Source organism: Calonectris borealis, chromosome 1 (genome assembly GCF_964195595.1).
Source record: "Calonectris borealis chromosome 1, bCalBor7.hap1.2, whole genome shotgun sequence".
Taxonomy (NCBI): Eukaryota; Metazoa; Chordata; class Aves; order Procellariiformes; family Procellariidae; genus Calonectris; species Calonectris borealis.
The window spans coordinates 107862486-107876019 of NC_134312.1; the positions used below are offsets into that span (position 1 = coordinate 107862486).

General features: G+C 41.3%; 1 protein-coding gene across 1 annotated transcript in view; it reads right to left on the minus strand.

Annotated features, from left to right (window-relative positions):
- ROBO2 (roundabout guidance receptor 2) overlaps positions 1-13534 on the minus strand; it is a 496976-nt gene that overhangs the window by 55795 nt on the left and 427647 nt on the right. The window contains exons 17-18 of the mRNA XM_075170325.1: positions 8852-9023; positions 2703-2885 (exon numbers count right to left, since the gene is read on the minus strand). Of these exons, the coding sequence (XP_075026426.1) occupies positions 2703-2885; positions 8852-9023 (355 nt within the window). The remainder of the gene's footprint in view (positions 1-2702; positions 2886-8851; positions 9024-13534) is intronic.

A 13534-nucleotide genomic window follows, 5' to 3' on the forward strand; every position in this document is an offset into this window, starting at 1 on the left:
AATTGGGTAGGCAGAAAAAAAGCAGATGCTTCAATTTCAAAAACACTGTAAAGGCAATGCGTGCTTAGGTTAATCACTAGCTAATTAATCACCAGCTTGAAGATCTGAACACCTCACGGTAAGGCCAACTACGAGCTAAAGTGGAAGAAAGTTCCATTTCTCCAGTTAGATCTTCAAAAATGTTCAAGATGATACTCTTTTGAGCTTTAAAATAAAAATTCAATTACATACAACTAATGCTTGTTTATGTTAAGTTAGCTCAAGCATCTTGTCCTGCAAATTACTTTCAAAACGGCATTATTTCAAGGAATTAGATGAGTAAGAAGTATGCAGAATTATAAGGACAGAGACATTAATGGTGGTAGATTTTATGTACCCCTGGAATCACTAGGAGAACGAATGCTACATTTTTAACACAAATAGGCAGCAGAAGTATTTCTCCTTATATTTGGTTTTAATTCTGCATATCTCACATGTTCATAAACACTTAGCTAATGTTTGCAATGACGTGTTGGTGAGGTAAGAGACAGACTAATGGACAGTACCTGCAGGGGTGAAGGTGAAGGACTGAACTGCAAAACAAGAAAGCAAACACATTGTGAGTTACACACCCTGATAATAAGCGCTAATTGCAGGGCAAGAGTTTCCTCTGGAATTTACTCAGTTATGGTTGAATATCATAAGCAGGACATAACAGTTGAGCTTAAAGCACTAACCAGCCAGCAGCCAATGAGAAATGATGGTTGGAAAGGTGAGCAGTGAATTTTGACAGTCACATTTAAAGACTTTCTGTGTGGACATGCTGTTGTCCAAATTGTAAACATTAGGATGAATTTTGAAGCATGATCTGTTACGAACTTTCCTTGCTGAAAGCATACACTATTTCGTAATTCTGATGATGGGAATTCTGTGTCATGATGCAATGTTCACATCACACTTAGATGCAGCAAACATCATGAGAAGGAATGAGTTGCAGGAGACACACTTTATAATGACTGTTATAATTATTTACAGCTATGCATTTTAAGGTATAAAAGACTTTGCTCTCAATCTCCTCCTGCTCAACATGCCAACTCACATACATGGCTAATAATTCTGCTTTTAAAAAAAAGAGCAGTCTTAGTTTGTGTCCAAAGTTTATGTATAGGACTGTTTCCTAGGAAGAATAACAGTACAGCTGTCTCTTAATATGAAAAATCTTGGGATCTAGACTGATATTTCATATAAATACATATGTAGGTGTGTGTGATATGTACTAGTTTCTCAATAAACACCACTCCACCTCTCAGAGAGTAGAAGTCAGTGCTGCTAAAGGAAAGAAAAGAACACCTCAGCAAAAAGCATAACCTATGAATGATACAGGCCACGTGGTGATGCAAGGTGAGGTTCCACAGAAACCGAGTCAGTCCAAGAGCCACTGATAGGGTCTCTCCTCCCTCTGCTTCCACTGCTTGTCTGATTTCTTCTTGGGCTGCCTTGTTTCACTAAGCCAGTGGAAAACTAATCCAGCAGGAAGGATTGAAAACCAACATAGAATAGTTTCCTTCTGGTTTAATGAGCCTAGTCAGGACATTGAGGAGTCTGATGATGGCTAACGCCAAGGTGAGGAGGCATAGGACTGTTTGGCTGTGAGCAGGGAGTGAACGTTGGTTTTTGGCAAGTTGTTAGAGATGATCAGCCACATAGGGAACCTGTGTCCTCGGGTTCGCGTGTTCGCATGATAACTTCTAAAAAGAAGAGTACTAGTACAACTTTAGTGTGATATAATGTCAACATTAAATATGCTGCGTCCTCAACTGCAAATCTTGCTCAAAAAGGAAATGTTTTCTCTTTTTAAATGTTAATAAGCACTACAAGAGAACCTACCCCAATATCTGAAGAACAGCTTTTTTGTGTTAAATTGGGCTTCAGAGTGACCTATTTTGTGGTAATTCACCTGACTTCCTAAAAATCTGTAAGAATCCTGAAGCACAGAATAATACACAAAACAAACAGGTTGGGGGAGGAAGAAAATATTTTCATTTGGCAAATGTATTTATTTTTCCAAATGTAGTTTTCAAGAATTGATTTGTAACTGGAGCAACGCATTTGGTGCAAGAGGGATCACACTGTGAGGGCACTCCAAGGTGTTCTACCTCCAAGACAAAACTTTTTATGGCTTCTGCCATAGGTAAATTTTGACCACACTTCTCTGTCTAATACATCACTCTCTTCTCCTCCAGCTATAGGTATGGAGTCACTGATTAAGTACCTCCATTCATTTCCCATGCATATGGCTTCAAAGACATGGAAATGCATGGGAATGAAGAAGACGATGACCAAATACTCTTTCTAACCTTCCTTGTAAGGGTCTAGTCTAATTCACATTTGAGCACATAAATGGAGCCAGACTGCTAACGGAGTGCCTTCTGAGCAAGGAGAAAGAGGTACAGTTGATCCTCTTTGTACTTTTTTATGCTAGATGTACTGGAGATGTAAAAATAAAGACTGTCTTATGATAATGATGAAATGTGATACCGAGCAATGCATTTAAAGCTTCTCATACACCAGCATTTTCACAGCATACATTTAAAACAAGCATACAAAATTCACCCAGGCCACCTTTGCTGTAAGTTCAGCATGTTTTTTAAGTAGGTTTAACAGCGCCTGTTCTCTTTATGAGAGAACCTGATGAGATGGTAATAAATAGTTACTGTTCTTACCAGCATAATTGCTGAGCCCCTTCCTCTTCTTTCTGCGCCAGTACAGCCAGATGCTGAAACCCATCAGAATTACCCAACATGCACCACCGATGCCAGCTATAAAGGCAGGCTGTTTGACAACATCAGTGATTTGCTCAGTTATGCTGTTGTTATTTTCAGTGATGACAACTTCGTTACGACCTCCTGCACAAAAGAAATTCAACAGAGCGTTGTTATTATGGATTCTGTAATACAAACAGGAACCAAGTACTGTAAATGAAAATTAAAAAAAACAGTAATGCACCTCAAAAGAATTATCCACAGTAGGAAAGCTTTAAGGAGTACCAATGCACACCTGAAAACCATTCCAGAACCATTACCTTTCTAGAAAGTAAATCCATAATCCATTGTGATTTTGCAAACATATATTTGAAAAGAGAGCTCTACAGCACTCTCCCAAGTAATCTAACAGATGACAGTCCAGAGCCTTTTTTTTAACAATATACATGTTTGTTGGTTTGATTTACATAATTATAGACAGAATACAATCATGAGAAAATGGATCATAGGAAACCAATCAAAAAAAAAAAAAATCAAGCAATCAATAAGTAGCTTTTTCCAAATGAAAAATCCAAATACAAAATATGTTACATCAAAAGACAGTTCCTTCTCTCGTTGCTGTCAGCATGCCAAAAATTCTTACTTAACTCATTTGTTTTTGCTGCATGCTAGAGTTTCCAAATTTAAAATAAAAAATAAAATATATGTATTTTCAACTGGGGCAAAGATGCATTTTCCAGCAATTATTTCATGGGGAAAACAATCCATACAAATCCTAAGTGGACCAGCTTTGACATAAAGTAGAAAATCGCGTAGTTAAGCTCTAAACAATCACAGCAACAGATGCTATTTTTTTCACCTAGAACAGGCATGAAAAATTCCTAATATCAACCTGTAAGAAATAGTTATGACATGGAATACCAATTAAAGTGACATGTATCAAAAATTACTATATAGGATCTTAAATTGTGTATATTATATTAGAAAACTGTAAATTTCAGTAGATGCTCCCATTGGTTTTTCCCCCCTCTTTCTCTAAAAGGGAACTTTTCTAAAAGGAAAAGCTTGGTGTCTGGTTTGAAAACAAATGCTCAAAAAAAAAATGAATGGAAATTCAGGAAATGCTAAACCACATAGCTCTAGGGCCAGCACTTTTCTACCTCAAATCTTCCCTTGTCAAAAAAGGTTAGTTTTAAAATTAGGAAATGTGGAACACATTTTTCTGAAAAAATACAAATATTGATTATATGTACATTTGATATAAACTGCCCACATCTGCAGTTTTGAAATTGGTGAAAGAATTATCCATCATTTCTGGTAAAAGCATTGATACAGCTCAATCCTTGAAATGTTTATGCAGTATTAGCAGATGCCTGTATGCATGCTGAAGAGCTGCAAGAGTAGCTACTCTGCTGAGACAAAAAAGATGCAAATACTATGATTCTCAATTATGAGAACCTATCGCACACACGTAAAGGTAGTAGAATATGGCAATAAAACACTAAAATGGTCATTCAGAGGAAATCATTAAAAGTGTTGTAGCATTATGCCTTGCTGTGAAAACGTACGTATTCCTCTTCTATAATTCAGCAACGGTTAAATTTACCGCTCACTTCTTTCAACAGAAGAGCCCCTGTGTCAGCACACTGCCTTCAGCCTAAAGCAAACAAGGTCGTTGGCTAAAGCAGATGCGAGAAGTCTGACACTTCCAGTTTTATTTCCACGGACACCTCTTTGCAGGAGACCCAGAGTTTGCACCAGTCACGCTGCAACCGAGGACCCCCCCCAGAGGGCCCGTGGGGCTGAGCGTGCCTGCCTGCCCGGCCTGCCCCCGGCCCCGGGCACTGGCTCTTTCCCAGCCCAGACACAGCTTCAGGCCCCAAGTTGCGTTCGGAGCCGGACCGACTTACTCGGGAAGAAATGCGATGCGCTGCATTACATTGCTATCACACTGTTCGTGATCTGGGTGATTTCTCTCTTTCAGCACCATGTCAATATTTAGCAATGATGACCGTCTGCTTCTGCACACAGACTGCCGAAACTGTGCTGAGCTTGGCTTGCTTTCAGTAGTTCTGTGCAAGAAACAAAACAGGCTTCCCGCAAACAAAACAGGTCCCGCAGAAGGATGCTGACAGACTACGCCTGCTAATGTATAAAAAGGCAGTGCACCAGCACTGGTATCATGTACCAGTCTATACTGGCCATGCTGGTAAGCTTTACTAGCGCCAGGGCCTGGTAGCTGCAGCTCTCCTTCCCCGTGCTTTCCTGTTTTGTCTTGCCGCTGCCAAAGGCCCGACGGTTTCCAGACCCGATGCAGTAAGTGAGAATAAAACTCAGTGAGCACCTGTGAGAAGGAAAAGAAGGGAGGCAGCGGTGGCTCCTTTATCGGATTTCCCCCTTTTTTCTGCCCATGGAACCAATCCATAGTGCTGAAAGAGGAAGTGCTGAGAGTAAATCTAATAGAAAGAGGCACTCTACGGCATGCTCTTCCAGGCACACAATTGATTTTCTAGTAGAAATCAGCATGGGAGTTGATGTTGCTCTAATTGCCATTAACTTTCAGTTAATTTCTGTGCCCTTTGGAGGAGAGGTAAAAGCAGCAGGACGGTGAGGAAACAGGTAATGGCGGCCGCTGCTTCGGAGGCAGCTGTGCTGCCATGGCGCAGAGCGGGCCGGGAAGTGCTTCAGAGACACCGGCTTCCTGGACTCAAGAAAAGAACTGCTTCCCGTTAAAGCCTCCAAAAAGTCTGACGATCCCGTTTTCTCCTCCAGGGTCAGAAACCAGTCTTTTGAGAATGGGGGATGTGAGAGCAAACTGCAGAGAGCCTGGGGACAGCTTTCGGTAGACTTTACGCTCTCCCTCTGTTCTAGGGGAAGGAGCAATCTGCCTCCAAATTACCTTCTAAAGTTTGCAGTCTGGCTGTTTGCTTTTACCCTTCAGTGCCTAGGAATTACAACTGCAAAAGTAGTAATTCATTTAAATGTCAAAATAACATATGCTTTGTGAATCTGATGACTGAAAAATAAATGGATACAGATGAATGTTACTCACTGACGTTTGATAAAATTAATATAATCGTTGGGGTTTGGGGAAACAAATGGCATTAATTTTGTATTTATTTATATAATATTTAAGCAGAAGTAATAAATGTGTCATCCAAGGTACCAGTGTACTATTTCAAATACTGCAGGTGTTTCTGTAACAATGCTGTCAGTTCAACTAATTAGAACACAGACAAGGGAAGTGTGCGACCTGTAACGCTCCATTGTTCCTGAAGACAAAAACATAATGAAATACAATGTCTTCCTCCCATTGGAGAGTAATGAAGAACAAAACTAATTTGTTGGACCAAAAATTAATTAGACACATCAGATTCGATTGTACCTATTACTGTGAAAGTTTGCAGCTGTTCCTCATATTATTATGCCAATGACGGAATCTAAGAGTGAACAGGCCAACTGATGAAGAGAAATAATAGCTATACCATTAACCAACATTGCCGTTATCTCCAATTTTATTTCTGGTTTTCCAGAAGTGAAATTTTTTAGCATATCAATAGTGATCATAAAAATTTTATTCTTGATTCTCTTTGAGTATTCCATAAAATTTTTCAACATTCTGCTTGAAGTATGGGCACAGGATTCCTGTAACAGTGACACAATTTCTAGTTAAAGAAATAATTATACTTCCTACTGCTCCATATTCTCCTTTTTTACTGGTTTTACTTTCTGGATTGTCACGGGTTATCTAGAATTGGTCTGGGTAGTCAGTAGTTGATTATCCACCGTGAAAATCAGTTATTTTCAGAAAAAAACTTCTTCTTAGAAGAACATATCCTATGCTTAAGAATAACACCTTCTTTCTTTTTATACACTGGACTCTGTACCTCATAACAATGAAAGTCGTACTGTTTAGCAACATGGCTTAACTCTTCTGCATCACTGACCCGCTCTCTCCATAATTCAGCATTTCTGCAGTTTTTCATTCTGTTTGCAAGCTGTTAAATAGTATAGCTAAGTACCAGGACTCCATTATAATACAATCACTCAATAATGTTTTCCCATTTGTGATGATGTTTTGACGTTTATTCATTAGCTCATTTTTAGTCCGTGTAATTTTTTTTTTAATTTACCTAAAAAATTAATTTTCTTATTTTATGTTCTTGATTCTCAGTCAAACATTAAGTGGTACCAACTCAAATTTTCCAGAAATGGTATCACTTAAACACTATTACCTTTATCAAGCAAATTTATAGTCTGAGAAACAACAGCCAGCAATTCATAAGCAATAGAAAAATGGGATCTAAAGAAAAGGGAGATACAGACCATACAAGTAATCATCACATCCAGCTTTAGGCTCCCAAAAGGAAAAACAGAAATGAGAACAGAAACACAACCCAAACAGAAAAGATTGTCCTTTACTTTTTATGCAAGGGACTCTTAATTGCGTAAAGATGCCACCAGACAGACTTGTTGTAGCAGACATTCTGGGATCATTTAAGGAACAAATATATATCACTAAGTTTAACGATGGAAAATTAAGACTTTAAATGCCAAATACCTTCTTTCTTTCTTTCATACTTTATTTGCATCCTAACATCCCTTTCCTCCTTCCTGCAACAATAGAGACCTCTCCACATTTAGCTCTTGATTATACCAGTCATTTTTTGTAAGGAAAAAGTCAGAATGAAGGGCTGTATTCAGATGCAGGGCTGAGCATTCTGGGAATCATCCAGAAAAGCACTTTGGTGCAATTTTAACTCACAACATGTTAAGTGACACAAGGCTACTCACGTGCTTAAAATGCAACACACTTAAGTGTTTTGCTGGAACAAGCCCAGTGTGTTTAGTACCTAGCTAGATGGATGCCTAGTGAAATAAGAAAAAGAAGCCCTGCTCAAAGCGAATGCAATGACAAACTAGTCTCACAACATCAGTTATTTACACAGAGGTCCAAAATTCAGGCCTATTAGATGACAGGTTTCTTGCATTTTCAAAAATCAATTTCTTGCTTTCAGTTCTAGAAAACTTTTTTCCCCTCTTTTCTTTGGCATTTCTGTGGCTGCCTTTTTCTAAAACCAGTGCTACCTTCACCTCCACTCTTGTACTTCCTTCTCCAGTGACAGTAAATTCAAAGCTGACGTACCCCAATTTCTGTTTTGATGCATAGGGAACCTGAATATCATTAAACATTTAAGCAATGCTTAGGGGACAGCCTTTTCTAAAGGTCTGCACTTAACAGAATAGTCCATGTTCGGGACATTGTGTTGTCAACATTTTCTAGAAAGAAAATATTTAATAACAACAAAAGACCCAAATCCAAACAAAAGCACATTTAAGTAATAACTAAATTAGATAATACAGATAAAAGCCACAAAATCCCTATGTTATGCACTCAAAAGAGGTGCTGCTCTGCACAGCTCAATTCAGTTTTGCTAAATATGGTTACTTCTTCTGTTCTTACCCTTCCCATACTGTTCCTGCCTTTATATTTTATACTTGAGAAGAATTTCAGAAGAAACAGAATCTGTGTTTCCCTCAGGTCAGGAAATTAATTCAGCGTGGAAACCACTACTAAGAAACAGTCATTTCAAAGGCAGGGATGATAATGCTACCTTTGCTCTCTATTTGAACTAGAAGCCACTTATTCTTTGACAGAGGAAGCTCGTCTGCTTGGGATACCTGAGAAACACTGACTTCAAATGTTCAGAAAACCAACTGTAAATAGTGCCTTAGGCACCAACGGTACTAGTAAGGCAATATTACAGTCACCTAAACAGGAGGAAAAGGGAGCTCAAGCTGTTAGTTCCATAAATCCATCAACCTGCAGAAGTGGTAAATTCATAAAAAAAAATTAAATCAGTTTCACTAGATAATCTGCATTTTCTCACAGGTCTCGGGACCATATTTCCCTCCATTGGCTGCGAGAACTCTGTGCAAAGAGAAGACACAACGTCAGCAGGCAGTTGGACATTAAAAGCTAAGTAACTAGCTCTATTCAAATCTCATCTTTTGCTCCATGGATTTTTATGCTTCCAGAAGTGATTTATGAAAGCATTTCTGAAAGTCAAAACAGGCAAAACAAAACAACAAAACAGACAATCACTTACCAATTATTATGGGTTGTGGCTCACTTTTTACTCCCACACCTGCACTGGTGCTTGCAGCAACTTCCACGCGGTACTGAATACCTGGATATAGGCCACCTATTACTACAGACCGAATGGCAGCATCTACTGTTTTGTTGATATGAAATCGAGTCTCATTACCTAGGCACCAGATCTGGGACAAAAGTTGATGTGTTAAAAAATATGAAATTCTTCATACTCATAAACAATCGCGCATAGATAGGACATATCAAGGTATTACATGACAATCATTTATTTTGGACTTCTTAACAATGTTACTGTCCAGGAGTAGCTGGAATTGGGATGATTTAGCTCAGCAAGCTATCCCAGATTAGCACAGGACCAAGCCAGCTGCAAAGACTGCTTGCAAATACCTCTCTGGACTCTGGCTCTCCATGGAGTGCAAATTCTGCGGTTACACTTCTTAGAAGTACAGACCAGAATCATCCAAGTGAAAAAGAGGCATTATACATTAATTTAAATCTTGTTCAGTAATATGATTACCATGAAACCTTTCCTAAAAACCCTCACATTTTTTTCATTCTTAATTTCCCACTGAATAGCAAAAGGACACCAAATAATACAAGCACAGGTTGAAACACTTCTTAAAGTACTAAAGAAGAAACAATTTTCAAAATTCTTTTCAACTTCCTTTCACTGCACAACAGGGACATGTGAAATTTCTGAATTAGAATAAGTACAAACTCACTTTTTACTGCTGCTTTTGTTCAGGAATCCAGATATCAGCTCCTGACTCAATTACTCTCTAATTAAACAGAAAAAACCCTCTATAATCTCAGTTGGCATTTTGTGATGAGAACGGTCTATGATTTCAGAGTGTTATGTCTCTCTTTTGCATTTTTCCATAGGCTTTTCCCAAGAAGTTTCAAAACTAAGATGTTTTAGGGCTTCTTCTTCAGTTAATGTTATCTGCATATACTGCTTCTGTATTATTAAAGAAAGCATTTACTACCACTCAGGAAAATCAATGCATAAAGATATCACATGTACACTACATAATTATAATAGCAGATGAGTCTAAGCAACATCAATGCTCTCTTTATCGTTATTTTCGACCCTGCACAGTGTTTTATCACACCTTATCTTTGTTCTTTGTTCAGAGAGGAAACAGTCGAGGAGGTTCCTGGAGTGTGTGGAGGATAACTTCCTGACGCAGCTGGTAAGCAAGCCCACCAGGGGAGATGCCTCGCTTGACCTGCTGTTCACGAACAGAGAAGGACTGGTGGGAGATGTGGTGGTCGGAGGCCGGCTTGGGCTTAGCGACCATGAAATGGTAGAATTCTCGATACTTGGTGAAGTAAGGAGGGGGGGTCAGCAAAACCGCTACCATGGACTTCCAGAGGGCGGACTTTGGCCTGCTCAGGACACTGGTCGAGAGGGTCCCTTGGGAGACAATCCTGAAGGCCAAAGGGGTCCAGGAAGACTGGACGTTCTTCAAGAAGGAAGTCTTAAAGGCGCAGGAGCAGGCTGTCCCCATGTGCCGCAAGAAGAACAGGCGGGGAAGGCGACTGGCCTGGCTGAACGGGGAGCTCTGGCTGGGACTCAGGAAAAAAAGGAGTTTATCACCTTTGGAAGAAGGGGCAGGCAACTCAAGAAGAGTACAGGGATCGCGTTAGGTCGTGCAGAGAGGAAATTAGAAAGGCAAAAGCCCAGCTAGAACTCAACCTGGCCACTGTCGTGAGAGACAACAAAAAATGCTTTTATAAGTATGTTAATGACAAAAGGAGAGCCAAGGAGAATCTCCATCCTCTATTGGATGCGGGGGGGTACGTTGCCACCAAGGATGAGGAAAAGGCTGAGGTACTCCATGCCTTCTTTGCCTCAGTCTTTAAAAGTCAGAGCAGTTATCCTCAGGGTACTCAGCCCCCTGAGCTGGAAGACAGGGATGGTGAGCAGGATAAACTCCCCATAATCCAAGAGGAAGAAGTTAACGACCTGCTGCGCCACCTGGACGCTCACAAGTCTATGGGGCCAGATGGGATCCACCCGAGGGTACTGAGGGAGCTGGTGGAGGAGCTTGCCAAGCCGCTCTCCATCATTTACCAGCAGTCCTGGTTAACAGGGGAAGTCCCGGACGACTGGAGGCTTGCCAATGTGACGCCGATCTATAAGAAGGGCTGGAAGGAGGATCCGGGGAACTACAGGCTGGTCAGCCTGACCTCGATGCCGGGGAAGATCATGGAGCAGTTCGTTTTGAGGGTGCTCACGAGCCATGTCCGGGACAACCAGGGGATCAGGCCCAGCCAGCACGGGTTCATGGAAGGCAGGTCCTGCTTGACCAACCCGATCTCCTTCTATGACCAGGTGACCCGCCTAGTGGATGAGGGAAAGGCTGTGGATGTGGTCTACCTGGACTTCAGTAAAGCCTTTGACACTGTCTCCCACAGCATTCTCCTAGAGAAGCTGGCGGCTCACGGCCTAGACAGGTGCACTCTTCACTGGGTAAAAACTGGCTGGACGGCCGAGCCCAGAGAGTTGTGGTCAATGGGGTTAAATCCAGTTGGCGGCCGGTCACGAGCGGTGTTCCCCAGGGCTCAGTACTGGGGCCGGTCCTGTTCAATATCTTTATCAATGATCTGGATGAGGGGATCGAGTGCTCCCTCAGTAAGTTTGCAGATGACACCAAGTTGGGCGGGAGTGTTGATCTGCTCGAGGGTAGGAAGGCTCTGCAGAGGGACCTGGACAGGCTGGATCGATGGGCCGAGGCCAACTGTATGAGGTTCAACAAGGCCAAGTGCCGGGTCCTGCACTTTGGCCACAACAACCCCAGGCAACGCTACAGGCTTGGGGAAGAGTGGCTGGAAAGCTGCCCAGAGGAAAAGGACCTGGGGGTGCTGATTGACAGCCGGCTGAACATGAGCCGGCAGTGTGCTCAGGTGGCCACGAAGGCCAATGGCATCCTGGCCTGTATCAGAAACAGTGGGGTCAGCAGGAGCAGGGAGGTGATCGTGCCCCTGTACTCGGCACTGGTGAGGCCGCACCTCGAATACTGTGTTCAGTTTTGGGCCCCTCACTACAAGAAGGACATGGAGGTGCTGGAGCGTGTCCAGAGGAGGGCAACAAAGCTGGTGAAGGGCCTGGAGCACAAGCCTTATGAGGAGCGGCTGAGGGAACTGGGGTTGTTTAGCCTGGAGAAGAGGAGGCTGAGGGGAGACCTCATCGCACTCTACAACTACCTGAAAGGAGGTTGTAGCGAGGTGGGTGTTGGTCTCTTCTCCCAAGTAACTAGCGATAGGACGAGAGGAAATGGCCTCAAGTTGCGCCAAGGGTGGTTTAGATTGGACATTAAGAGAAATTTCTTTACTGAAGGAGTGATCAGGCCTTGGACCAGGCTGCCCAGGGAAGTGGTTGAGTCACCATCCCTAGAAGTATTTAAAAGACGTGTAGATGAGGCCCTTAAGGACATGGTGTAGTGGGCATGGTGTGTTGGGTTGATGGTTGGACACGATGATCTTAGAGGTCTTTTCCAACCTGTATGATTCTATGATCCTATGATTCTGTGAAACGCTGAGGAAGATTTGGAGGGCAAAAGAAACCCTCATTCTCCTAAGCTCAAGTAGATCTAATTTGCAGGCCAGAACGCATTAAGGTGAGAAACTTGCATTCATTCTTTCATTCCTTGTCTTAGGTTACAGCAGCTATGAGATGCCCCTAATTAAAGGCATTTAATTCATAAATGAATTTACAGGCGCTCTGATGCTTGAAGTGGAATCAACAGATCTACATTCAATTTGTTAGAAAATGTACTGTGAAACCTCAGCAGTCATTTTATACTCAAGGAAGTATTAGACTCTTCGCACTATATTCACTGTAGCCAGCTCACTAATCAGGCAGCCACCTAACCTAACACAGAAGGGATGTAATAAGTAGTGACTCCAGATGGTTTTATAAACAGCCTAGAGGCCTGAGCACTCACCTGGAACATGGCTTTTATTAACCATCAGCCCACTTTGTTTCATATCTGCATATTTTGTGCTTTAGGAATGTGCTTTACTTATTTGCCTATAAGCCCTTGATGGTTAATATTGACTTATACTGGAGTCAGTATCAAGATTAATAAAGCCAAAAGATAATTATTAATTGATATGAAAATGAGATCAATAAAATACTGCGATTAATAAATCTTGATATTGACTAAAAAGAAAACAAAAGAAGTGCTATGCTAAACATAAATATTGTGAGCATTTACTGCATCCCTCTGACCAAGCGATAAGCTGGAAGAGGTTGAACCATTAGTTGATTTAAAAGTCAAGCACTTTCTCCCTTTTTGATGCTGTGTTCCCTCAAGACACAGTAGGGAAAAAAAATTACATCTTTTTGTGTGAAATAAGCTGCATCCACCACTTTCACCCTTTGTGGGACTGTCAAGAAAGTTGCCCTGCTCTATTTCAGTTAAAAATTTCACACTAGGTATACAAGCCAGCCACAGCAAAGTTATTTAACAAAGTGTTCCATCGTCACAAGCCTGTGACAATACTGAACCTTGTCTGATCATTTTCTCTATAGTCCTCCACCCCAATAACACACTGCACATTTTCCATGTTGTGAAAATATACTTGTGCCAAAGTGACCTTAGTGGGGATTATAAACTACGACAAAATTTAAGATGATATATAAGGAGTGGATACTTTGAGCCATTATAGC